The 27,711-nt window shown below is 39.6% G+C and overlaps 2 protein-coding genes across 3 annotated transcripts; one reads left to right on the forward strand and one right to left on the reverse strand.

Annotated features, from left to right (window-relative positions):
- Positions 1-639: 639 nt before the first annotated feature.
- Positions 640-27,570, forward strand: LOC149200899 (uncharacterized). 2 transcript variants are annotated; one of them, XM_089402817.1, is made up of 3 exons: positions 640-1,292; positions 25,059-26,935; positions 27,127-27,570. In XM_089402817.1, the coding sequence occupies exons 2-3, from the start codon at positions 25,435-25,437 to the stop codon at positions 27,132-27,134; spliced, it is 1,509 nt and encodes a 502-aa protein (XP_089258943.1). In that variant the 5' UTR covers positions 640-1,292; positions 25,059-25,434; the 3' UTR covers positions 27,135-27,570. The 2 variants fall into 2 exon arrangements, with proteins under 2 accessions (XP_089258943.1, XP_089258944.1); XM_089402818.1 differs by lacking the exon at positions 27,127-27,570 and having other exon boundaries at positions 640-1,229; positions 25,059-27,102.
- On the reverse strand, positions 11,457-15,638 carry LOC149200900 (uncharacterized). The gene is made up of 3 exons (XM_089401117.1): positions 15,152-15,638; positions 13,920-14,926; positions 11,457-13,691 (listed from the first exon to the last, which is right to left on the reverse strand). The coding sequence occupies exons 1-3, from the start codon at positions 15,636-15,638 to the stop codon at positions 11,457-11,459; spliced, it is 3,729 nt and encodes a 1,242-aa protein (XP_089257243.1).
- Positions 27,571-27,711: the final 141 nt, after the last annotated feature.

Genomic DNA, 27,711 nt, shown 5'->3' on the forward strand with positions numbered 1-27,711 from the left:
GAGTTGGTGATTCGGGTGGAGGGTCGCACGAAGGCGCACGCCCGACGAGTTGGTGACTCGGGTGAACGAGTTGGGTGGAGGGCTGCACGAAGGCGCGCCTGCCCAACCGAGTCGTGCACGAGGTGGGTACCCGGTGAGGGTGCCCATGCACACGAGTTGGCAAACCGGAAAAACAACTAAGTGTGGATTGTGGAGGTGACCACCGTGCAAAGTGTGCACGAGGTGGGCAGCCCGTGACAAAGACACGAAGTTGGGAATTTGTCGAAGTATGAAACTTGGGGTTTCCAAGGTAATACTTGTATTTTTATGAAAAGTTGAAAATATATTGAAATAGGCAGACTCATTCCAGGAAGTTGCCCCTCCTTTTATACTGTTGCAATTGTGTACATGTGTTAATCGCTATGAATAATGAATGTGTATGGGGGTTTATTTGTATATAGGCGAATCTTAATACTTGGTAAAGAAAAATAAACTAAGTATCGAATGTTAAAACGTAGTCCATAAACATAATTATTGGTGAAAAGAAAGTGTTCAATAGTGCGACGCCTCGCTATAAGTGGTTGAAAGACTACGGCTAATGTAGAGGCGTGATTGAAAAACTACCACTAATGTAGGGGCGTCACACTCCACTCCCACCATTATGGTGCGATCGACACGGCCCGGCTGACAAAGCCGCAGCACCGGCGTCCACACGAGCACCGAACAAGCCGCCTGGCCGAGGCCCTTCTGTTATCAATCCCCCGCGGCATCCATATCTCTGCAGCCTGCTGCCAGAGCTGCACGGTGGTTCCAACCCGATACACTCCAGCTGACACCCACCACCAGAACCCCACGAGCAGTCATTCCACCCTCGATTCACCCAGTGACACCGCACCTCAGCACTCGTTCGATCCCAAATCCGTTGAGTTACTCCAGGCATCACCAAGCAAACCGTCCGCTCTTTCCTCAGCGCAGTTAGGGCCGCCGCTTCCCCCTTCGAATTCACAGCCCACCTCTGTCGAGCCACCAAGAGGCCCGAAACACCAGTCCCCATAGCAAAATCCGTGAGCCCATTTTACTAAAAAATATTTCGAGCTTCGAAAATTTCTCTCTCCAAGATTGATAGCCTGTGTAAAGGATCAGACAACAACTATGAATCAGTAAAGAGCCGAGGTCCCAATACGAACCACTACGACTTTTTTTAATCTTCTATTTTTATTTGCACCGAGCCAGTTCCAGGTCTCATACAGGTGAGGGACTCTTACAGTATCTTGAAGCTCGGTAGCTTGAGGCAGCTCATGCCGTTGATTTGAGTGAGTTCATATTTCTATACCATTACACATTTCTCGTTAATTTTCAAAACTTAAAACCTTCCCTGCGGTGGCTAGACAAAACTTTTTTTTTTTCTTGAAAACTTTTAATTTCAAATTCTCATTGCACCTTCGACTTTTTAAATTATCGGTTACGCTGCATTTTGAATGGTGTTATAAACCAGTGCTTTCTGGTTAAAGGGATATTTAATGATATCGGAGATCTGAAATTTAGGTTTTGATTTTGGTTTTAAACACATCATGCAGCCGATATAACATAGTCATATGCACTGCATCTATTTTTCGTGGTTTCTCTATGGTTAGGATTTGTTGGTGATCACTTGTGGTCTGGTAAGAATTGAAAGAAAGCTTGGTTGCTAATGCCCGAGCGCACTAGAAAAATAATGCTTTTCACTATAACAAAAATTTACATCCAATTCTGAAACACCTAAACTGAAAACTGTACAACATCGTTGGTGACCTCGAAATTTGAATGATCTCTTCCACAAGTTGCATTTGCTTGTTTACGCTCACATATAACTCAATCATACAAGTGCTTAAGCATTTTGGAATATTTTTCCATTCCATAAATGATTGATAGTTGCCATTGATATTAAGTTCACATTTAAAGGCACGTTTAAACTGGTTCTTAGAATTTGCTTGGTAATGAAGTAAAACTGATATATATTAGTTCAATAAAAACTTTTTGCATATGGTGACAAGTTACAACAAATACATTACATTTTGCTGTTCACATCAATGTATTACCACGAAATATCTTAATTACATTGAATTTCATGTTTTGGGACAATCATAAAATTTGATTCAATAGCTGGAACATCCGCTAGAACAATTGCATTGCCATTTGATGGAATTAATAATGTTACTATACTCTTTGACAATCCTGGTGCATAAGTAATGAGGAGTTTGCTTAGATTAATGTCATTGATTCATGGTTATTGTTCCTGTTGCATAAGTAATGAAGAGTTTGCTTAGTTTAATGTAATTGTTCATGGTTATTTTTTTACGAAGAAGTCTCAATTGCATCAAAATTTTTACTTGGAAGATTTATTTTGAGATATCCATCTTTGATGTAAGAAGTTGTGAGGGAATAAACGGTAACCTAAGTGATGTAATACCCTCTGCACATAAACTTCGTGCAACAAGGTTCATATGAAGATTTCATGATTGATATCAATGATGCATGGTGAATTAATGGTGATGATTATCTCCATCTTTGATGTAAGAAGTTGTGAGGGAATAAACGGTAACCTAAGTGATGTAATACTCTCTGCACATAAACTTCGTGCAACAAGGTTCATACGAAGATTTCATGATTGATATCAATGATACATGGGGAATTAATGGTGATGATATCTCTTTGAAGAATTTTAGTTACATTAAATTTTAGTCGTAGAATCTGAATGGTTAGAGAATTTTTTGGTACAATTCCTTTGAGACAGTTATATATCATTTTGTTTCAGGCATTTTAAATGAATGATGATGACAATACATGTTGAGCACAAGCATGTGTTTTCCACACGTACATTCTAGCAAGAAATTCCCCTAGTGATCTATGTTAGAGACGTGTTCCCCCATTTAATAACAAGAAGATTTGTTGTTAAGCCACTAAAACTATGGTTTGCGACTCATACATGTAGGGAAAACTCGCGAATTCAGGGGGCTACTCATTGAGCTTAAGCCTCGCCTTGTTGGAGGTCTAGTTTACCCCTGTTGGTATCACATTAGACAAAATTGAACAAAAACATCATTGCCACATACCTTGAGTATATTAGAAATCACCCTAGGGCAAATCCTGAAGCCAACCATTTGCTCGCTTGACTGTCATAGTGCATCAAAAACATCATTTAGGAAGATTACTCTCTTGTATTGCCCTCGTGTTGGTATAGTTGAGGGTTATAGCACCAAAAGACCTGTTATGTGAGCCATTTCTTGCTCAGACAAACATGTTGCTGACTTGCATTATAGAAGCATTTACTTTAAATCATGGGGTTGAATGAACATATCTTTATCTGTGCTGCAATTTGATTGATATGGTTGATTTTGAAGAATTTGAGTCCAAAATTTGATCCACAATAATCATTTGTAGTCGGCATTTCGAGTCCAGAACAAGACCCATCATTTGGACCGAATGGTTGAAAGAAGGGGGAGAGGGGAAGATGTATAAATATAAGAAAGAAGAGGAGGATGAAAGCCGACGGATGGGAACCCTAGCCATAAAAACATAAAAGATAGAATACCTAAAATGCCTAAAAAAGGATAAATAAGATTAATAATTAATATTAATCTATTGGTAGGTTAGTATATAATATTAATGTAATATATGTAATATAATAAAATATTAATATATATTATAATAATGTGGTATATCTTAATAGAATAATGTATTAACCTATTAATATATTAATACCAAAGTATTAATATATTAATATTAATGTGAAACATTAATCTATGAAGGAATTATATATTTAGAGCCAAAGGAGAGGCTCATTGTACACAAGAGAGATGTGTCTTCCCTTGTGCAAGGAGTGCCTTAGTGGAGGGCCGAGTTATGCTCATGGAGGTCGAGATCTCCCCTTGAAAGAAGCCCGCAACAAGGAATGAGGCTCTGAATACCAAAGTATTAATATATTAATATTAATGTGAAACATTAATCTATTAAGGAATTATATATTTAGAGCCAAAGGAGAGGCTCATTGTACACAAGAGAGATGTGTCTTCCCTTGTGCAAGGAGTGCCTTAGTGGAGGGCCGAGTTATGCTCATGGAGGTCGAGATCTGCCCTTGAAAGAAGCCCGCAACAAGGAATGAGGCTCTGAACGATGATTGTGAAGGTTGGTAATGTAAGTGGTCTGAAGGATTTGACCATTGTGAGCAACTGAGTGGACAAAGGTTAGAAAAGGAACCTAATGCCTGTGTGAAGGAGGCAAAGGACTTCTAGAAGAACAATGTACAAAAAGATTAAAGGGACTGAAGATGAAGGATTGCCTTCAGTAAGTAGGTCTAGACTTGTCCCTATGATTTTTTTGGGCAGATTGTAGATCTGAAGAAGTAGATCTCAAGCCCTAATTTTGTATACTATGTTTACTAGTTGTTCTATTGATCTGAAGGGCCATGATCCTTAGTATGGGAGCCTTAATAATTTTTTATTAATGGATTAATAAAGGTCGAGATTTGGGCCAAATATTTTTGTGTACTTTATTGAATTCACTATTGTAGATTTATGCTATGCAAAGTGCTTTTAAGTTGGGGTTCCTAGTGTGTTTGTGTGCTTGGCTAGCCATAGACTAGATCTAGGGCCTAAGGAAAATTCAAAATCTATTGTGACAATCAAAGTTATATTAGAGTTTTGAAGAATCCAGTATGCCATGATTGCAACTGCTCCAAGCACATTGCTATTAGGAACACTTTTCTTTGGGATAAGGTTTTGAAGGGACCAGTGGTTATAGAGTGCGTTTCTTTAGATTTACAAGTTGCAGATATATTGACTAAGCTCTTGGCAAAGGGGAAGCTGTAGTATACCTAGGGGGGATAATATGAGGTACAGAGGGAGGTACCCAAGGGAATAATGTAATAATGTGATGGGCCATAGTAATAAATAAGATGGCTAATCCGTATCATGTAAGGGACCACAAGTGGTTAGCAATAATGTAATAAGCCCATGGTATTAGATAGATGGTATTGAGGGAACCATGGTAATGACCTATTGTATTGTATGTATGAGGCCTATATAGAGGCTAGAGACTCCCCATTGAGGATGTCAAGGATTATTGTATGAACATGCATATGGTTTGTGGAGTGTTCTCCTTCCTTAAGGAGTGAATGTATGGTGTTGCCCTACCTTAAGGGTTTTGATCAATAAAGAAGCATTTGTATCTGATTATTTCTTGGGTGTATTTGTATTATCTTATATTTTCATATTAGATCTATAACAAGTGGTATCAGAGCTATAACAAGTGGTATCAAAGTACTTTCTTGGGCAAAGTGGAGAATTTTTTTTTAGTAATTTTTTGGGGCGGCGAGTTGCAAATCAGATCTGTATGTTCTAGTGCAAAATCTGCAAAATCTAACTGCAGATCTGAGTTGTTGGTGAAAAAATATCCAATTTGAAAAAAAATATTTGGCCGAATCGGAGTCCGGATGAGGGAGATATTGCTGATTTAAAAATCAGTTGGGTTGCAGACATTTTTCGGGGCGGAGAATTTGCAGAGCAGATCTGTAAGTTCTGGTGCAAAATCTGCAGAATCTAATTGCAGATCTGGATTGTTTGTGAAAAAATACCCAAGTTCAAAAAGAAAAATCAGTCGAATTGGAGTCCGGATGAGGGAGATATCGTTGATTTAAATACAACTCTTTTTTTCAGAATTTTTTTGTGACGGTGGGACAAGTGCTGCGCAAATCTGAAATTGCAGTGCTTGGATCGGGATTTCTATCTCATGGGCAGATGCAGAATGGTTGTTCCATTTCCGAAAACAGGTTATAATAGGGATTCTGAGCAACATTGACTAAATTGTAACAATTTCAAATTTTCGCCAAGTAAGTGAATTTTTTCCAAACCCTCTTCATGGCGGTTCTAAGTTTTACAGGAAAAGATAATGGTCCTACTATTGAAGAATACATAAAAGAAAAAAAGTCATTATGGGAACATCATTGGAGATTTTGGGTAGTGGCTAATTTTGAAGATGAGGCGGCCACATGGTGGGAATTACTTAACAAGAAGAAGTGTTCCAACCTGCCCGATGAAGAATTTGAAAAATTACTTTTAGACAGATGGTCTCATGCCAGAAAACAAGATAAGGAGAAACATGTGGGGTTATTTCCTACTAGTATATCCTTATTGCAGGTTCATGGATTGATTCAGAAGGAGAAGATCATTGTGTCTATAAATCCTAGTTGCAAGCAAAATCTCATAAATGTCAATTTGGCAAAAAAATTGCAAGTGCCAGCAAAACACATGGAGCACACATAGGTTAATAATGAGCAGGTGCAAGTTTATAAAGATTTGAAGATTTCTATGGACAAGTATGTATTGCATTCTGATTTTTATGCTTCAGATATGGCTAATGAGAATGTTGTTTTGGGATACCCTTGAATGGAATCGATAGCTACTATAAATATTAATGTGCAAAAGAAATTCCTGAAGCTTTGGTATAAAAAAAGAAAATTACATTACAACATATTTCCATCAATAAACAGGTAGAGTCCAAGGAGGCTGAAGCAGAAGATGTTCCAGGGATTGACATATCAGATGATGAGCCATTGATGGTCGACAACCAAACACAAACATCAAACTTTGTACCGGAAAAACATGTAGTGTCCAAGGAGGCTGAAGCAGAAAAGGTTATAAACAGGTAGAGTCCAAGGAGGTTGAAGCAGAAGATGTTCCAGGGATTGACATATTAGATGATGAGCCATTGATGGTCGACAACCAAACACAAACATCAAACCAGGTACCAAAAAAACAGGTAGTGTCCCAAGAGGCTGAAGCAGAAAAGGTTACAAGTACTGATACATCAGATGAGGACTCAGTTGTTGAAGTAATATTGGAAGATAAGAAACAACAACAAGCACCACAACATGTACCAGATACCAATCAGGCTCCATTAGGTGGTGAATTAAAGAAAGATACACTGTTGGTTAAAACTTCAGCATATCACCACCCACATCACCCCGCAAGAAAACAACCAACAAGATGGCAACGAATTAGTCACAAGGACAACAACCCCCGCATGATAGATAGAGAGGAGCGACGATCCACCTACTACACATCAACACAGAAAAGCCGCTAGGGTCAACTTCCATCTCAAGCGAGCGAGGCACCAGTTGGATCGAGGGTTCACCTTTCTCTTAGATGGCTAGATGCACGTGCATGGTACCAATGGATTACTCTTTTGAGTAGATCTTATTATTTGTGTTCTTCCCATGTTTCGGGGACAAAACATGTTAAGGGGGGTGGAATATAGTATACTTAGGGGGGGTAATATGGGGTACAAAGGGAGGTACCCAAGGGAATAATGTAATAATGGGATGGGCCATAGTAATAAATAAGGTGGTCAACCCGTATCATGTAAGGGACCACAAGTAGTTAGCAATAATGTAATAAGCCCATGGTATTAGATAGATGTATTGAGAGAACCATGGTAATGATCCATGGTATTGTATGTATGAGGCCTATATAGAGACTAGAGACTCCCCATTGAGAGATGTCAAGGAATATTGTATGAATAGGCATATGGTTTGTGGAGTGTTCTTATTCCTTAAGGAGTGAATGTATGGTATTGCCCTACCTTAAGGGTTTGATATCAATAAAGTGAAGCATTTCTACCTATTTCTATCTTATTATTTCTTGGGTATATTTGTATTGTCTTATATTTTCATATCAGATCTATAACAAGTGGTATCAGAGCTATAACAAGAATGTAGTATACATAGGGGGGATAATATGGGATACAAAGGGAGGTACCCAAGGGAATAATGTAATAGTGGGATGGGCCATAGTAATAAATAAGGTGGTTAACCCGTATCATGTAAGAGACCACAAGTAGTTAGCAATAATGTAATAAGCCCATGGTATTAGATAGATGTATTGAGGGAACCATGGCAATGACCCTTGGTATTGTATGTATGAGGCCTATATAGAGGCTAGAAACTCCCCATTGAGAGATGTCAAAGAATATTGCATGAATAGGCATATGGTTTTTGGAGTGTTCTCTTTCCTTAAGAAGTGAATGTATGGTGTTGCCCTACCTTAAGGGTTTGATATCAATAAAGTGAAGCATTTCTACCTATTTCTATCTTATTATTTCTTGGGTATATTTGTATTGTCTTATATTTTCATATCAAATCTATCATAAGTGGTATCAGAGCTATAACAAGTGGTATCAGAGCACTTGGCAAAGTGGAGATGTTTTTTGTTTTGTTATTATTATTATTATTTTTTTTTGTTTTACCCAGAAATAAGAAGATAGAAATAGGTAGAAATGTTTCACTTTATTGATATCAAACACTTAAGGTAGGGCAACACCATACATTCACTCGTTAAGGAAGGAGAACACTCCACAAGCCATATGCCTATTCATACAATATTCCTTGACAATGAGAAATTGGGTTTGGTGGAGAACACTTTCCTTGCTAAGAGGGAATGTTAGAGTTTTACTTTGTTTAGCTTAGACAATATCCTCTAGAGTGATGCACTTATTGCAAGTCTGTAGAGTAGCTGTGATGGTGCATCTAGTGAATCCATAGAGTGCATTGGTGACAATACTTTGTCTTCGTTCCTATCTGCAATAGAGTATGGAGGATTAGTGCAGTTATGTAGGAGAGTAGTGGGCACATGCATGCTGCAATCTTAGCACATTTCCAGTTTTATCACTATGGTTTCATATTTTGTTTTTGATTTATAAATATATGTTTTTCTCTATTCAACTCATTGTTATCAGAACCGAACCGAAACTGGTCAAGACCAACCAATCCAACCGGTTGGAGGGAAAAACTAGTTAGGACTGGTGAATCAGACCATCGAACCAACCGGTTTTGTATAAAGCTACCAAGGACCCTTTGAATGCAATTATTTTTTAAAGCGATGATTTATGACTAGGGAAGCCTAGTATTTGATCATATTGCCCTACTAATGATATGCAATTAATTGTAAAGTGACATTCTCTTTATCTTTCGTTTTCATCTTTTTACTTAAATTTTTAACACTATCATTAATCGACTCAAGATGTTTGAAAGTGGTTTCAAACTCATTGGATTTCATATGGAGAAAGTAGAATTTTAGATCCCACTCAAAATCTAGCAGACTTAACTGTTTTTTAGGATTTTAGAATTGGTGGGATTGCAATGTTTTCGCTAGATTTTGTCATGTACGAGTGTATGGAACTAGCATTTAATCAAGAGCACCAACATCTCTATGTATCTTGATGTTAGTGGCATTGACTGTTGACCTTGTCGTCCAGATTGTATAGGCACCGCGACAACCGCTCAAGGCAGGGGCTGTCACTTTGATCCCCACCCACTCCGTTCTAGCTATCTCCCAACAACAGGCAATGGGGGGTAGTCCCTATGGAATGAGGTGAAGGAAAACAAGTTGGAAACCAACTTGTTTGGGAGACACGAATGAGTGGCATAGTTACTTGGTTAAATTTAGCAAGATTAATGATTAGATTAGATTTTAAGTATGAGACTAGTGCCTTAATGGAGTCACAATTCTTGCTTATGGTAAATTGAAACCAAGTGACCGGATGGACACCTGCTGCTTGAATGATTAACTAACCTATATGGTACGCAAGTCCTAGGATCTATGTGAGATGCAATGATCTTGGTTTATTTTAATTATATGCTTAGTCTAAGTATGGCCTTCCCTCAACTATTTTGAAGTTGGGCTCTAAGGTAGGTTGTGGGAAGGAGGCCAACAGGAAGTAGGCTAGGGCCTGATTAACGATACTTTCTGTTGTGATCCTATCACCCGATGCCTCCGGCGCTGCAGAGATTGTGACTTTGACGACTGCAAGGTCACCGTGTTAACCACCGAAGAGTTGCTGAGCCCCTCAAGCTAGGAGAGAAGGGTTGCCCTAGATTTCTATCAACCTAGCTTATGCTAGGAGGTAAGTTTTAATGCAAGCTAGATCTAGGATGCTCAGTGTTTTAAGATTCAGTCGGCTTGGAACTGACTCGGCTGAGTTGGTCCGATTCAAGGCTTCACCTGGTCGACTTGGCCAGTGAACTGGTTTGGCCGACCGGGTTATTACCGAGCCGACCGAGTTGTCTAACAACTCGGTCGGCTCGGTAATAACCCGATCGACTCAGTTGAGTCTGAGCCTACTCAGTTGTGTTGGATGATAGTGGCCCGTGAACTAAAAAACAATGATTTTTTATTTTTATTTTTTTGCTTTTGTGGGACTCCAAAGTTTTCACCATGATACTTTAATTGTATTTTGTCCCTAAATAAGTTTATCTCGCTTGATCTTGAGAGGTATGTTTAGGTGGTATCACATATGTAGTAGAGATTCCTTAAGGGATAGCTTCATTCTTCTTCAAAACCTTCCAATAGGTTCTTTTCCCCTTTCTTATAGCAAACCTAACTTTGTGGCCCCAACCTTGGCCCTCCAAAGATGAGCATCGAGCCTTGAGTTGATTCCACGTGATGTTACACCCCTTGATGAGCCTCCAAATGCTAAAACACTAAACTTAAAAGCTTTGACGTTGGACTATTTGATGATATGCCCAAGTGAACTGAAGATGCCCCCTGAATGGCCTTGACCCTGTTTTGGTGGATGGTGCCTTCTTCCAAAGCACAGATGAGGATGGTTATCATTGAGATGACTTAGGAGGGCTAGTACATCCCTCTTTGATGACAATGCTTACACATGCACTTTGGGACTTTCTTGGAGTGAGGAACACTCTTGGACCCTTGTATTAGTTCCTTGATGACTTACAATCTATTTTGGAGGATAATGCCATTTCTAGCCTCCTTGGCTACGTGTTTTTGTTTTGATCTCTATATCATCATCATGTATGTATTGGACAGTGCACTGGGTGCCATTTTGTTATAATAGATATATTCATGAGCCTACTTTGATCATATGTTGTCTTCTATCTATATTCTAATGCTGTGTGTTTGGAAACATGAATGAAAATCTTTAAAATTATGTTGTTTATAAAATAAATAAATATTTAATGTATTTTTTACAACGACTGAGTCATTGAAATTGAGTCGACCGAGTCGATACTGAGTTAGAGTCGGAGTAGGAGTCGACCCTCGGTGGAGTCGGAGTCGGAGTCGATCCTCGGCTGAGTCGGAGTCGGAGTCGATCCTCGGCTGAGTCGGAGTCGGAGTTTTAAAACATTGAGGATGCTTATGCAAGAGATTATGAGTGATATTATCTTGAATTAAGATTGTCTATGTTTTTTTTTTTTAACGAAAACGGTTATAATTTGTATTAAAAGAAATCCAAAGCCTGCTGGCCGGTTACATTTAGGAAGCCCAAGAACCGGCTATCCTCAACATATAGATAAACCAACACCGTAACCTTAATGTTCTGAATCTTCTTGACTCCGTTAGTCGAGTCGGTTTCCCGAATTTCCCCATGCTTGTGAATACAAACAAACTGCTGAAGTAAAAGACAGTAATACATGAGAAACAGATTTAAGGGATTGGATCCCAATCTTCAACCCCGTCTCTTATCCGAATGCCTGTAGGAAGGAGGACAACTTTGTTGGCTTCCGCATCCGCTTCCTTATTATTCTGCCGAAGAATGTGGAAAAAATTCACCTGAAGAAAGGAGCCAACAAGCTTCCTTATTCTGGCCACCACTCTTGCTAGCCAAAAGTCCCTGGGGGACGTGTTATCCACTAGAATTCGAATCAAGGATTGGGAGTCACCAAGAATAATGGCTTTCTCAATACCAAGATCCTGTAAATGCTTAAGTCCCTGCAACAGAGCCATGGCCTCTGCTTGCATGTTGGTACTATGACCCAGCCCCCAGGCATACCTGTTTACTATGCAGCCATCCGCATTCCTGATGACACCTCCAGCCCCAGCTATTCCAGGATTGCCTTTGGCGGCCCCATCAAAAAACAAGGAGGAACTATCACGCTTATGTAGCCACATGCAGAAATCGCCCTCAGCAAGCCTGATCTGCCAGTTTTTCGCAGTTTTGAAATGTCTCTCGTCCTCAGAAAACTGAAGGCCAAGCTTGCTCCCCCACGCCAGATCTTGAGGACTTAAATTTTTATTTTCCAGCTTCTCAAATTTCTCGCCGAGAAACTCCTTGAGCAGGCCGTTGGCTTTTGACAAAACAAGATTACCCTTCTGCGCTTTCTCTTGAAAAATTCTGTGATTGCGCTCAATCCATATTTGCCAGAAGATGAATTTCGGATAAACTAGCGAGGCTGCCTTGAACCAATTGTTTTTGGGGAACTTTCCGGGGTAGAGATGAGCCCAATCAGCAAAGAAACCAGCAATCGAGTTGGGCAGATGAATAGTGGCTCCCCATGAGGAAAACGCGTCAGCCCAAATACTCTTGGCGAATCTGCATTCAATCAATAAATGAGAGGCGTTTTCCTCATTTTCCAGGCATAGACTACATCTAGAAGGGCCCAGGAAGCCTTTCTTTTTAAGCCTGTCCTCAGTTAAAATGCTGTTGTGGCACAACAGCCAGCTGAAGAAATCGATTTTTGGCACACATTTCTGCCTCCAAAGTCCTCTCCAAATCGCAGGGCAGCAAGGAACGTGAGGAATTTTTCTGAGCTGTGCATAGCCTTGAGCAACAATATAAGAACCAGTTTGAGAGCCCCAACCTCTCTTATCTTGTTTTCTGATGCTAATCGGGCTCATACCTTTCAGTTTAGTCAGCAGGATTGACCACGCCTGATCTAGAGCATCCGACATTTGAGGTTTCTTCCAGCCTGCCCACGCATTATCCTTCCAGCTAGAGATATCCCACAAAGTTTTGATGCCGCTGTTCAATGCCCAGATTCGAAGCTCAGAGAGCTCTTGGTCTTCACCTAAAGGTTCTTCGTTCATGATTTTATCGGTCCAGATATTAATGAGCTTGCCATTACCCGGGATCCAAAAGGAATGCTTTTGTATCAGTGGTAAGGCCTGCATGCAAAGCCTGTGAATATGAGAGCCTTTAATGGTGTGGGTGAGGTCATCCAAGCTTCGTAACCTCTGACCCCTGAAATATTTCTTCCATAGTGCCTTTTGAGCCCATCCCGGTTTCGGGGCTATTTGTCTCCACAGGATCTTAGCCCCCATAGCAGTATTTTGAGTCCTCAGGTCCTTGAAGTTCAGGCCTCCTTCTAGCAGAGGTTTAGCAATTTTGCCCCAACTGACAAGGGGGATCTTCCTGTCATTATGCTTGCCGCCTTTCCAAAAGAACCTTCTAATCCACTCCTCCATCTTCTTGAGGATGCTGGAGGGAGCCAACATGGCCGAGAATTGGAAGATGGGCAGGCTGGTTAGAACAGATTTAATTAACACTGTCTTCCCAGCAAGATTCAACCATGAGAAGCCCCAAGACTGAATTTTTTTCTTGAATTTCTCAACCATTGGGAGCCAATATTTACTGGAGTGCCTCTTTTGGAAGATAGGAAGGCCCAAATAGATGAAAGAATTCCAAGAAGCAGAGCCAGCGAAGCCCAAACATCTGGAAATTGAGGAAAGCTCGCTGTTGGAGATGTTCCAGCCATAAAAATGGCATTTCCCTTCATTTAGTTTGTTGCTCGAAGTACCACAGAAATCATCCAACACTTTCCTGAATCTGGAGGCAGAAGTAACAGAGGCAGCACCCAACAAAAGAGAATCATCAGCAAACAATGCGTGATTAATATCCTTGACTCCTCGAGAAATCCTAAGACCCATAATCTCTTGGTCCACCTGGCATTTTTCTAAATAAAAACTCAGAACTGAAGCTTGCAAAACAAAAAGAAGAGGAGAAAGAGGACAGCCCTGGCGCAACCCTCTAGAGGCTTTAAAGAACTCCGTTGCTCTTCCATTCACCAGAGGGGCAATCTAGGGCTCAGAGATGCAAGCCCGGACCCATCTAATAAACTCCTGACCAAACCCAAACTTGTGCATCACATCAAAGAGGAACTTGTGACGTACTCTGTCAAACACATTAGCTAGGTCCAGCTTAACCACCATACCTTTTTCTTTCCTCTGCAAGCTAGAATGAATAGCCTCTTGCACAAGGATTATGTTGTCCACGATCTGCCTGCCCTGAACGAACCCCCCTTGGTTTTCAGGAATAATGGAGGGCAAGAGGACCTTCAATTTGTTGGCAATCACCTTTGTTATGAGTTTGTAGCCAATGTTGCATAACGAAATCGGATGAAACCTGTTAAAAGTGCTGGCTCCCTTCTCCTTTGGGATGAGGGCGAGAAAGGCAGAATTCGTGCTTCCTCCAATTTTCTGGCAGTATTGAGATTTTGACACCATTCTATGCAGATCCTTCTTCACTATTTGCCAACAGACTTGGATGAATCTGGCTGTGAAGCCATCCGGACCCGGGGCTTTGTCCGACTCCATTTCATAGAGCGCAACCTTTATTTCTTTTCTGGTGACTTTAGCTTCCAGTTGTTGATTCATATTTGGAGAGATCTTGGGGGGGATAACATCCAAGAACATAGTGTCCTGGCTCATTACCTCGACTTCACTATATAGTTTCTCAAAGTGGGAGAAGGCTGCCCCTTTGATACTTGTGAAGTCCTTGTGGGTAACAAGATCTTCTTTTATTTCAGAAATGGTATTGAAGGACCTTCTAGCTTGGGCTTGCTTGTGGAAGAAGGAGGTATTCCTGTCTCCCGCTTTCAACCACAGGCTACGGGATTTCTGCCTCCAATATTCTTCCTCTTGCAAACATGCTTTGTGGAATTTTTGCTGCAGATTTCCTTCTATGGCTATAGATTCCTCCGTGGGGTCCTCTTCTTCCATCTGCAGTTGGTGTTTCTCAAGGAAGGCATGGGCCATCTTCCTTTCATCAGCCGGATTCGGAAGAGTTTTAGCCCAGCTCTTCAGAACAACTTTTACTCTTCTTAATTTTTCTTCCCATACAAAGAAAGGAGACCCTGTGATAGGCCGATTCCAGCTCTCTTTAACCTTATCCATAAAGTCTGGATGCCCAATCCATAAAGCACTGAATCAAAAAGGAATGGGCCCAAATTTTTTTTGTGCTGATAGCTCCAGTCTTATGGGTTTATGATCTGAAATGCTACATGGTAGAATGAGCATCCTAGCTTCTAAACCAAGGAGAAGATAGGAACTTTGAATAAGAAATCTATCTAATCACGCAGCAATATGGCCAAGACCCATTCTTTTATTTGACCAAGTATACTTACCTTTCAAGGGCTTGATGTCGAGCAGATCCCAATCTTGCATGATGTCCTCCACCCATTCCCTCGCTGGATCCCTTACTATGCTGCCACCTCTCTTCTCGGAAGAACTTAAGGTTATATTCAGATCCCCTGCTATAATAATATTGCTCAGCGTCTCTTCCTCGGCCATGAGTTTGATTGAGTCCCAACACTGCTTCTTTTCCCCTGCGTTTACCGGCACATAAACATTAAAGAGACTAAAGGCCTCCCTTGTTTCTCGGCTTATGAATTGCATAAGCTGCCAGTGAGTATTCTGCTTTCCATTAACCAATTCCAACTTGGCTTCATTCCAGAGAGCTCCCAGCCCTCCCGATGCACCTCGGGCTGAGACAACCTGCCCTCCACTTTTTCTCCAAAGATTCCTGCCTACTTGAAGGAAGCTCTTTTCCTCCAACTTAGTCTCCTGGATCAGTAGGATATCTGGGGTTTCTATCCTGATCAAACTTTGCATTGCTTCCTCTTTTTGCTTGCTCCCCAACCCCCTGCAATTCTAGGAGACAATATTCATTATTTACCTTTTTGAGATTGGGTGGCCCCTTTGGGCCCCTGTCCATGACTTCTTGTAATCTTTGGTGTTTTTGCTAGCAGCTTTTCCAACGTTGGCTGACTGCCTTGGAGTTTGTCTTTATATGTTTCTCGCTCTCTTTTTTCCCGGTCAGACTTCCTTCCTCTTGTTGATCTGCGAGACAATGTTTGGGAGTCACCTATTTCTCCTTCCTCCTTAGATTCTTCCGAATCTTGGTCTTCCTCTTCCATATTTGTGGCCTTTCCCTTAGGGCTTACGGCTGCACTCTCACCTTGCCTGGGGTTTTCGAGAATCTCTTTCTCATTTGCCTCATTCTGCTGCTGTTCTATTTCTTGCACTTCAATTGAGGCTGAGGACAGGGGGGCGAATGCGTTCTCTTGTGCCTTTGGCTGTTGTCCTTGGCCACTAGAAGAAGGTTGCGGCCCTTTCCCTTTTGGAGCTCCAAGAGAGTTTGAGGGTTTAGGGTTAGCCCTTGATCTTTTGACCTGCTTCCATCCTTCTTCCTTTCCTTGCACCGCCTCTTCATTTTTTGTACAGTTCTTGGCAAAATGTCCGTATTCCTGGCACTTGCGGCACTTGAAAGGAAGCTGTTCGTAGTCAAGTTTTTGCACATGGGTCCAGCTTCCTACATTTATCTTTATAGCCTCTGGCAGCCCCACTTCTAGATCCACTTCGACACAGATCCTAGCACAGTCATATTGGTCCTTGGTGCTTGCGCGATCTATGAATTTGCCCAGCGCGTTGCCTATATGTTGGAGAGAATCCCAGTTCCAACAATGTACAGGAAGATTCGGAAGCCTTACCCACACTGGAACTGCCGATAGAACATCTTCAGCTGGATCAAAATTGGGAGTCCATCTGTTCAAATAGAGACCTTGAGGGCCCATAAAATAGGGCCTGTTCCTGAAGATCAGATCCTTGTCTTCTTTTGAAATAAACTCGAATAGGAAATAGCCTCGCCCTAGAAAATACGAGGTGACACTTTGCTTGATTAACGGTCTCTAGTTCCTGCAGACCCAGGCTTCCGTGGCTTTGGGAGAAGGCCAAAGGCCAGTGAACTGTCCTACCAGAGCCCTCTCAGCCAATGACAGAGCTACCTTGATCGGCCCCTCCGGAGGGAGGGAGACCTTCGGTATATTTTCCAGCTTTTTAACAAACTTCGAAACATTCGGTTTCTTCTTGGCTGGCATCGAAGCCAGAAGAGACTTGAAAGCGACATCTTCAGCCTTAGGGGAGGACGGAAGACTGATGGGAGGAGCCTGGGATGAGCCCAACTCATCCATGGCAGAGGGGCGCAGCCCTAGCGCGACCAACTAGCCCGTGAGAGCACGCAGCGGTTCGCAGAGCTCGGGGAGGCGGAAAAAAAAAAGGATCATGTTTTTAAGATTGTTTATGTTATTTAAGTACTTAGTGTGAATTAAATTATAGCGAGAGTACTTAATAATGATGAGGTGACAATCTTGAACAAGGTAAATTGCTTTAGAGACACAAGTGCAAAGTTTCAACAAATTCTCACAAGATGCCAATTTTGCAACAATGTTTGATACCACTTAAGATAGCAAAATGAAAACTTAGATGCTAAGATTTAGAGTGATTACCAAAGACAAAGATGTCAATTAGATTGCAATTATCACAAGATCAGATTTAGAGCTTAAATGTGGGAGTGCTTTAGGTGTCAAATTCTGGAAATTTTACAAACTTAGAGTAAAACCCACTCAAGCGTTAGATCTCATCAACTAAATCAACAATGGTGTTTTAGAAAATTCCAGCGCTTATTAATGTTATGACAATAGTAGAAAATTCACTCCAAGTTATAAAATTTACCCAACATATGAAGTATAAAACTTTTCAATGACCAGCATAAGTAAATTTATGTGTCTAACTTACTTTATGATGATGTATTCAGTAATATTTCAGATCTGTAATAAGTTATTATAGCAGTAAATTGACCCACAGATCAGCAAGCTCTAGAGATGACAAAAACAATGGCCAATATACCAAAAATAGTAAAATTCACCCAACTTGAAAAACAATTCAATTTTTAGGGTTTTTAGAGAATGTGATTCAGAAAATTTCAGATCTGATCTATTTACTACAACAGTGTATAATTAACAGATTGACAAGCTAATGCAGTTACAATCAAAGGCTAAAATTGCCTAAAAATAGGAAAATTTACTGGAATCTGAAAATTTCAAGTTTTAGACCCTTATTAAGTGTATGCTTTAGAAATTTCAGATCTGAAAACTTCAGTTATGTAGTAAATTCCAGCAAGCATAAAAGTTAGATCTAGGCTAGATCTAGGATGCCCAGGTGGCCAAAATTTATGAAAATGAATATTTTGCAATTTTAAACAATTTTGACCATGTAGCATGTGATTTTAGAGATTAATTGTTATTGATATGGCTGCTATAATAAATCAGAGATAAAACTAGGTTTTAGAGGTCAAACCCTAGGCCCAAGGCCTTGATGATCCCTTGGTCAAAATTCGTTTAAACTTTGGGATCAAGTTGCCACCTGAAAAATAGAATTTTTTGAGCCTCAAAACCTGCAAAGCCACCAAGTATTCAGTGCTGAAAAATCAAAGGAGAGTTTTAGGGCAGATTAGGGCAAAGAGGCCAAGAAAAAAGCAATGCTAGGCCAATGAAGGCTAGTGTTTGGGGATAAGGAGGCTAGAAAGGTATATCGGGGGTCAACAAGGTTAGAGGAGGCCACAAGAAGGGAACGCTGAAGGAGGAGGAGCCTCAAAGGCTTGATGCTGGTTTTTTGAGGCAAATTAGGGCTGAAAAGAGGACAATCTGCTCAAAGGGCAGCCATTAGGGCTAGAGGAGGGCAGTCGTGTGGCCTAGGGCCCACGGCTAGGCTTTTTAAGGCCCTAAAGCCCTAACGATGGGCTAGGATAGGGAGGCTGAGGCTTGCCCTAAAGGGCTTAAAAAAATGACGTAGAGGCTCTGGCGCTAACGTAGGCCAAGGAGGGGAGACGCTGGCCTTAGGAGGTCTGAAACTGGGCTCGTGAGGCCTGAAAAAGCGAAACCCTTGTCTCAATTTTTTTATTTTATTTTTTTATTTAATTTCTCCTTCTTTGGATCTGAATTTTGCAAAAAAATATTCAGTGAATGGCCTTGCAAAATTACCTAGAGACTAGATCTTACCCTCAAAAGCCTAGATCTAACTCTTCATCCACTTGATCCCTTGATCCAGCCTGCAATAATGAAAATAAGACACCCAAGCCCCAAATATATACAAAATACTAAAAGTCCCCGAAACTCAAGTTAGAAAAAATAATTTACAAGTTAGATCTACAAAATTATTCACAACATCTACAAATATACAAGGGTTTTAAAATTTTTAAATTTTTGAGAAAAATATTTTTATGGAGTTTTTTCTTTTGAAAAATGGCTAAAAATACTTTAGAAACCCCAATGTAAACTTTAGCCTTAGGAAAGATTAATCCACCATATAAATATTTGGAATCCAAACAACAATGGTTCTTGCTCAAATTTGTGAACTTGGAGGCCAAGGACTGAAGTACTTGCAAGCACTGTGAACTTATCTCAAAATAATTTGTTAGATCACATGGGGAATCAAACCACCTAAGATTAGCCCAAAACTATGAATAGTATGGTTTTATCTCCATCTAATGAAAAAACAAATCTTACCAATATTCAACACATACCACAAATTAATAAGCAAGAACACCTTGAATTGCACCCCAAAGTCTTTATTATGATTGAAAAAATAGTTCCCAGTAGGACAATAGTTACAGAACTGCTTCAACAAAAATTTTCTAGCCAAAGATCAAGATGCTAGAGACTCAAATGACTCTAATTTATAGATTTATCAGCCACGTAGAAAATAATGGCTAGTTTCTTTGATCTTCTTCAAAATAATCTTGGTCATTGATAAACACTTAAAGATCTTTTAATCTTGACCTTTGATTTTTTATTTTTTAATTCCATTTTTATTAGCTCAAAATTAATTATTTTGTATTAATTTCCTCAAAAAATTGACTTTGACTTAACCACCAAGGTCCAAGGTGTTGAAGAAAGTGTAACTAGGTTCAGTATTTATAATGACACATGATGTAAGTTAGTATCTAGCAAATTATTTTGTAAAATTTGAGTCATGGGTTTCATGCTCAAAATTGTTTTAGTAGCTCCCATTGTGAGCTCTAGGCTATGTGATAGGATTGTGTCATTATTGTAATTGTTACACTTGTAAATAATATGTCAAAATGAGAAGTTGTGTCTCCAAGATCAAGGGCAATAACCATGTTAAATTCCTCCTCCAAAAGCAAGGCAAAAGAGCCATTAATTTAGCACAAAGAAGGCTTACACATGCATTGATAGAAGACGACTTCAAAGCAGATTTCAAGTCGGCTTAGGGACAGTCATCAAGTCGGCCTAATGAGGCATCACAAGAAGACTATAAAAGGACCCCTCTCACCTCATTCAAGGACATCAATTCGGTCACTCTCTCATACTCAAGAACTCGGTCAAAATCAGAAAAAAAAGGTGCGAGGAAAAGGTCAAGACGAGGAGCCGCAGGTCAGTGAGAAAAAGGAGTCTGTTCTGCCATCCAAAATAGCAGGAAGTCTGTCCACACGTGCAGCAACAGATTGACACTAGGGCATCATCTTGTGTGCTCGTTTTGGCAAGGAAAGGGTTCGTTTTTGGGACAGTTTGAAGGGCAGAAATAAGTGGAAGTATCCTACTAGAAGAGCGAAGGTTTAGTAGGGCTAGAAGAGCCCTAAACTCTCCCACTTGTGAACTTGAATTGCAGACCTGTTCTCTGATTTAGGGCTGCTAGGACAGTCATCCACAAGGTCTTCAAAAGGTTCGTTCTAAGGTCAAGGGTAAGGATCTTGATACACAAGACTAATCCTTAAGACAAGCGAAGATATAGGAGGGCTAGGAGAGCCACTCTTTGACATCTAGTGAAGTCATTCACAGTGAACTTGCAGACTTACAGGGCTGACTAAAATTGCAAGAGGAAGATCAAGTTGTTGGGTAAAAACTTGATTTGTAATCACCCTTGAAATAAGTACAATTTGAGGAAATGTACAAGGGAGGTAGAAGCTGCTCCTAGCTCATCTAGAAGCTGATCCAGTTCACTGTACAGCAGTTAAAGGAAAGTAGCAGTAAGAGGACAGCAGCAATCAAAGGTACTTGCCTTGATCTTGGAGACACATCAGTGAAAGGGTCTTTGTCTAGGTCTTGGAAATTTTGTCTAGTGAAGATTCTATAAGAAGATTTTCCGTGGGTTTTCCTCTCAAGGTCTTGGAGAGGTTTTGCCTTGGCTGCTGCCTATATCTTGTGTTATTGTTCTTTTGTTTATTGTTCGTGGTAGCTGGTTGATGAAGTTAATGAACACACACATAAGAAAGAAATTGTTTGTATAAATAAACAGTTAAAAAGGACTTCACAAGTAGTTACTTAGATCGAGAAATCATTAACGTATCAAAGCCCTGGATTTCTCAACACAAGGGTCCAAATTTTCTTGAAATATACAATATTCCCTTGGTGGAGGACTTTTAAAAATTGATTCCTTTAGGACCCATGAATTTTTCCACTTGGAGAATTATTTTTCCTAATACAATTTAATTTTGACTCTATTAATTAATTTTCTGGCTTAGGATTTAATTTTATTTTGCCAGAAAAATTAATTAACTTATACATGAGGGGACTTAATTATTTTTCCATCCTCTAATACATAAGATTCTACATTTTCATCTCTTAGAGGGAGAATGCACATTTGGCTTAGACCCTCAAGACCAGTGTTGTTAAAATCGTGATAAAATCGCGATTTAATGAAAAAATCGCGATTTTTTCATCTTGCCGATCAAATCGCGATTTTTATACGAAAAAATCGCCTACTTTTTTTTTGCCGATTTTTACTGAAAAAATCGCGCTTTTTTCAAAAAAGCGCGATTTTTTCGAAAAAAGCGCGATTTTTAACGAAAAAATCGTGGGGGCTCAGGACAGCATAGTTTTATAACTTTTTTTGGGTTTTTTCATGCAATGTTTTTTGAAAGAAACAAATAATTTTTGAGTGGGGTAGCTTAATGATCAAGTCTAGGCCCTAGTATGGATATGCTATTCATGGTAATGTTAAATTCTTAAAGTAAAAGTGACATTCTCCTTAATCTTCATTTTCATCCTTTTACTTAAATTTTTAACATTACCATGAAATGACTCAGGATGTTTGAGAGTGGTTCCAGCCTCATTGGATTTCATATGGAGAAAGTAGAATTTTAGATTTCATTTAAAATCCAGCAGACTTATCAGTTTTTCAGGATTTCAGGATTGGGAGATTGTAATGTTTCCAGGTGACACCACCTGCCCGGGCTACCCCTGCCACCAGTAGAGGACGTGGTCTACCTCCTATAGCTCCTACTTCTAGTTCTTCAACGTCTAGAGCACATCAGACTCCACTGCCATTTCCACCTGCAAGGGCACCAGCATCTACATCTAGAGGGAAAGGGAAAGCTGTGGCATTTTCTCGCAAGAGGGGCAGAGGAAATCAATAGGATTAGACTTTCATTTTATTGTATATGACATTATGACATGATGAGATACATTATCATATTTTTTGTTGATATTTTGAGGCTGAGTTGGGACTCAGGAGTCAGGACTTACTATTCAGGACATGATTCAATGTTATGTGCGATTTTAGCGCTAGAAATGATATTAAACATCTTATATGTTAGTTTTTTTATCATATTTATGTGTCAATGTATTTATTTTATGTTGTAGATGGTTTAGATATTAAAAAAATTGAAAAAAAATGAATATTTTTGTGCCAAACGCTTTTTTCCCGCTTTTGCCGATTTTTTCCGCTTTTTTCCCGGCGCCGATTTAATCCCGATCGCGCTTTTAACAACATTGCTCAAGACACATAACCCATCTGCGACACAATATGATCTAGTAGACCCAGTGATTTGTAATAAAATAATTAAGCCAACTAGCTTAAATTATTCCCAAATCATTTTTACATCAGATTCGACTAAGAACACTAAGACTTAAGATTTTGGTAATAAAACTCACCCTAGCTTTGGGGTTTAAGCTGGAGGGAAATAACTCTTCTAATTAGCTGTGTCTAGAAACACAGGTAATCAACGAGGTTTAAAAACTTCCTAGGATGAAATTCGTTATCAAAATTATAGGCTTACCTAGGTTGTTACATATACTCAAGGTCTTACTAGGATCATTTACATCATATAACTTGCAGAATGGGTTTACAACTACGTGTAAACAACTGATAGATGACCTGATCATGCTGAAAAAATTGGGACTTCCGCTTCCTTGGAACTTTGACAAGGTGTCTGCAACATACCTCCTCATCATGATCCTACTAAAAATGTACCCACCAATCAAACAAAATCTTGAATTGACAAGCTAAGTTTTTTCAATCTTATTTTAATGCTTAGAGGGTGATATTGACAACGAATATCCCAATATAGGCAAGGATTTTGATGATATGTAGGTATTTGTTATAGCATGATTTTTTTTGGATGCTGGAGGACCGAGGTCATCTAGGGCCTGTTTGTTGATATATTTTCGGTTCAAAGATGGATTGCACTCTGTGCTATTTTGGTTACGCGCACCCTTACATGCTATATAAATGATAATTTTTGCTTATTTGTGTATAAATGGTTTGGATTCATATGGATGAACATGAATATATATGTTCTTCTTTTAAACTTAAATATTTTGTGTGTTTTTGGTTGACCGGTTTTGGTTTGGGGGTGTAACAGTTTGATGACCTGTCCCGTTTAGGATTATTTGGTTAATAGCAGACTTGATATATATTTTGTAGTGGACAATTTGAGCCAGCATATGGTTCAGCCAAGGCAGATTCATAGGGTAGCTGTAAAAAGGTGCTCCAATACTTGAAGGCATAGTACATTCTAGTCTAAGATATGCAGGAGATAGTGAGATGAGATGATGCTGCATAGGTTTGTTGATTCTGACTGTGCAGGGGATGCAGTGTATAGGAAGGGTACCTCAGGTTGTTGCTTTTGTTCGGATTTAGTAGTGATATTCTAGTTTAAAAGGTAACAAACATTAGTTGCACGGAGTTCAACAGAGGCAGAGTACATGGCAGCTAACACTACTAGTGAAGCCATCTATTTTTGCAAATTGATAGCAGAGCTGATAGGTGAGATGTTGGTGCCTGCTATGGTCTACTGTGACAATTGTATCAGAGTTTTTAAGAATCCAGTATTCCATGACTGCTCCAAGCACATCGATATTACAAACCATTTTCTTTGGGATAGAGTTAATAAGAAGGAAGCAGTCATTCTACAGTATGTTTTTTCAGATTCACAGGTTATAGACATATTGATTACGGCACTAGCAAAGGGGAAGTTCGAAATATTCAGGGGGAGACTGGGTTTAGTTGAGAATGCTTTTCTCACTAAGGAGTCTTATATTTTTACCTTGTTTAGCTCAGACAGTATTCTCCAGTAGTGGTGCACATATTGCAGGTTTGTCTAGTAGCAGTAATGGCTCATTCTGCACATCCATACTGTGAATTGAAGACAGCAGTTTGTCTTGGTTCTTGTCTGCAGTGGTGTATGGAGGATTGGTGCAGTTATGGAGGATGCGGCAATCTTAGTACATTTCCAATTTTACCACTGCAGTTTCATATCTAGTTTCTGCTTTAGAAATTGATATTTTTGTCGAATCAGTTTGCTTTTCCAGTTTTAGAATAAATCACATGGGTGACAATGACACCAAGTATGGTGCAGATCCTTGAAGAATTCACATGCTTTAATGCATGTGATAATTCGTAGTGGGCACTCTAATTGAGGACAGTCACTCATACAGGACTAGCACACTTGTCTAGGTTAGTTTAGGATTAGGATTAGGGTCTCCTACCGATAGCACTATTTGGAGATTAGGGCAGATATTTGTAAACCCAAGCAATCTCTTATTCTATAGAAGAGTGTCCAGGAACTGGGTGTACCACTGTGTTGATTAGCGAGATTGAGTTTTTTAGCTATAGCATTATAGTTTACTGCTTTCCTGGATTTAATAAAAACAGTGGTGCAGATTTGAGAGTTCAGTTATGTGTATATTGTGATATTATTTTTTGCAGTGCATTTGTAGATTCTAGTATTTGATTATTGCTGTTTTGATAAGTCACAAGCTTTAAAGTTACCTATGGTTTTAGGGTTATCCTTCGAGTACAGGATCTGCTTACCATGGTCTGAAATTAACATGTACCAAATTGAAAATAGCAATTACTGCCTTAAGTAGCTTTTGATGTTTTTGTTTAAATTTGAATTTTATTCCATGGATTGTGCTATGAGCTGAAATGGGTTACTGTTTTTTATGTCGGCAGAGAAGGAATCTGCTGCCAGCTTGGATCTTTGGGATAGAAGAATGCTGTTTGGAGTGTTATTTGTAACAGAGATTTATGGGTTAAAGTTGCATTATATGAGTGTTGGCCAAGTAAAACAATACATTGGCACTCATCAAGGGCTCTATGCCTGGCTGCTATCTTTATCTGACCAAAAGAGTGAGTTTTGATATTGTCACTCGGATCTTGAACCTGCTGAGTGTTTTAGTGATCCTGGCTGAAGACCAATCGATGCAACCAAGTGCAGGTTCTTTTATGGTGTTCGAATCCTAAGAGCTTCCCTTTTGCAAGTCTCTTCATTTGCAGATTCTGTATTTGATTGAGTGATCCTCTTTTGTGGATCAAACAATTTGATTGGATGGAAAATAAGGTTAGAGATGGAACCATAGAAGATTCTTCATCCAGGCCATCTTCTTCCAATACTGAAATGGCAGCAGCAAGTTCAATATCACAATCAGGTGCACCTAAAGCACCACGGAGATTTTTTAGGCAACAGATACCGGACTCAATTTTGAATGATCCTGCACTTAAGGCTGCTATGGCAGTTTTGCCTCCCAACTATAATCTGGAAATACCGAAATGCATTTGGAGGATTAAGCAATCTGGAGCCAAGCATGTAGCACTGCAATTTCCAGAGGGCCTGCTTATGTACTCCCTCACAATTTGTGATATTTTAGAGGCATTTACTGATGTTGATGAATGCTTTGTACTTGGGGATGTTACCTATGGAGCATGCTGTGTTGATGATTACTCAGCTACAGCACTTGGGGCTGATTTTCTCATTCACTATGGTCATAGCTGTTTAGTCCCAATTGATTTTACAAGTATCCCATGCTTATATGTCTTTGTGGATATACAAATTGATGTGCAACATCTAGTTGAGACAATAAGGTATAACTTCAAACCAGAAGATAGACTTGCTTTAGCTGGGACTATCCAGTTTTCAACTGCCATCCATGCAGCCAAAGCTGCTCTGGCAGATCAGTATCCAAACATCAATGTTCCTCAAGTGAAACCACTATCACCAGGAGAGGTTCTTGGGTGCACAGCGCCATCGCTGCCCCGTGGCACCCTTGATACTGCTGTTTTTGTGTCTGATGGCCGGTTTCATCTTGAAGCTTTTATGATAGCAAATCCTAAAGTTCAGGTTTTCCGGTATGACCCTTATTTGAAAGTCTTGGTTTTAGAAAAATATGATCACAAGGGTATGAAAGATACCCGAAAGAAAGCCATCTTGCAGGCACAGAGAGGTAAACAGTGGGGCATAATTCTGGGAACTTTAGGGCGACAAGGAAATCCTAAAATACTGAATCACATTGAGCAACGTTTGGAAGAGAAGGGTATCTTGTTTACAGTTTTCCTCATGTCTGAAATCTCACCTTCTAAAATTTTACTTTTTGGGGATTCTGTTGATGTTTGGGTACAGATTGCTTGTCCCCGTCTTTCAATTGATTGGGGTGAAACCTTTACTAAGCCTTTGCTGACACCATTCGAGGCAGAAGTGGCACTTGGTTTTGTGCAGCCTTGGTGGAAGGGAGAAACTGAACAGAAGGATGCTTGCAGACATATAGCACAGGGTCAGGTTCAGTCATGTGGTTCTTGTGGAGAAACAAGGTCCAGTGTTGTAACTTGTAATAAGGATTCATGCTGTGCTGGCAGAGGTTCTGTAAATGGATCTGCAAATGTAATAGATATTTCCAGGACCAAAAGTGAGGAAAGTTGTTTGCCAGATGGGATATCAGAAAATGCTGTATATCCTATGGATTACTATGCTCGAGATGGAGGATCCTGGAATTCTGCATATATTCAGAAGGGTCCTGCGCAAAGAAGATGCCAAACAGTGCAAGATAATGTGAAAGGTCATTAAATGTGCTGTCTTGATTCTCATATCAAATGTACCATGTAGTCTTATCTTTTGGTTGTGAATCCTTTTGTTCAATTGCTTGGGCTTCCTTGTACTGATTGCATTTTAAGAAAAAGGTTAATACGTGTCACACAATCTTAATATATCTTTCAATTTAATTGATTCTTATGTCTAATTACTTTGCAGGTATATGATGGCGCCCTTCAATTAGTTTCAACCATGATAGCCAAGTACTGATTTTGATTTTTACTTAAACCATTAACAAGGAATTTTGTTTCAGATATGTGGCTGGATATAAGTGAAAAATGATAATGTATGAGATTTTTCTTGTTGCATTTAGAAATAGGAGAATTTCTCTTCATGATGGAAATACAATTGTTTGTTTGCTATTAATTGCAGCCCACTTCATCTTTTCATGGTATATTTTGCTCCTCCTTGGATGCCAATGCAATTAGCAAGGTTGCCAGTAGGCCTACTGCTGTATGAATGCATTCTTTTTCAAAAAAGTAGATTTTGAAATCATCCATGGGGATTAAAACTTGCTTTTGAACTGACGGATAATGCAGCATAGATAGGAAGACATATCTGTAAATCTTTCTATCAGGCACAATATATATTTGCATTTTCATCTGGTTCCTTGTTATGAATTTCAGAAGTAGACTATAGTGTATGTACATTAATTTTCTTTATTTTTAATTTTGCAAGATATTGGAGCTTTCTGTGTTTTTTTGTTTGTTAACAAATTGCTAGCATGATTTTTGGTATAGATGT

This window comes from Pinus tabuliformis, chromosome 2_1, assembly GCF_031772625.1.
Source record: "Pinus tabuliformis cultivar Carrire ecotype Pingquan chromosome 2_1, CPIR1, whole genome shotgun sequence".
Classification (NCBI taxonomy): Eukaryota; Viridiplantae; Streptophyta; class Pinopsida; order Pinales; family Pinaceae; genus Pinus; species Pinus tabuliformis.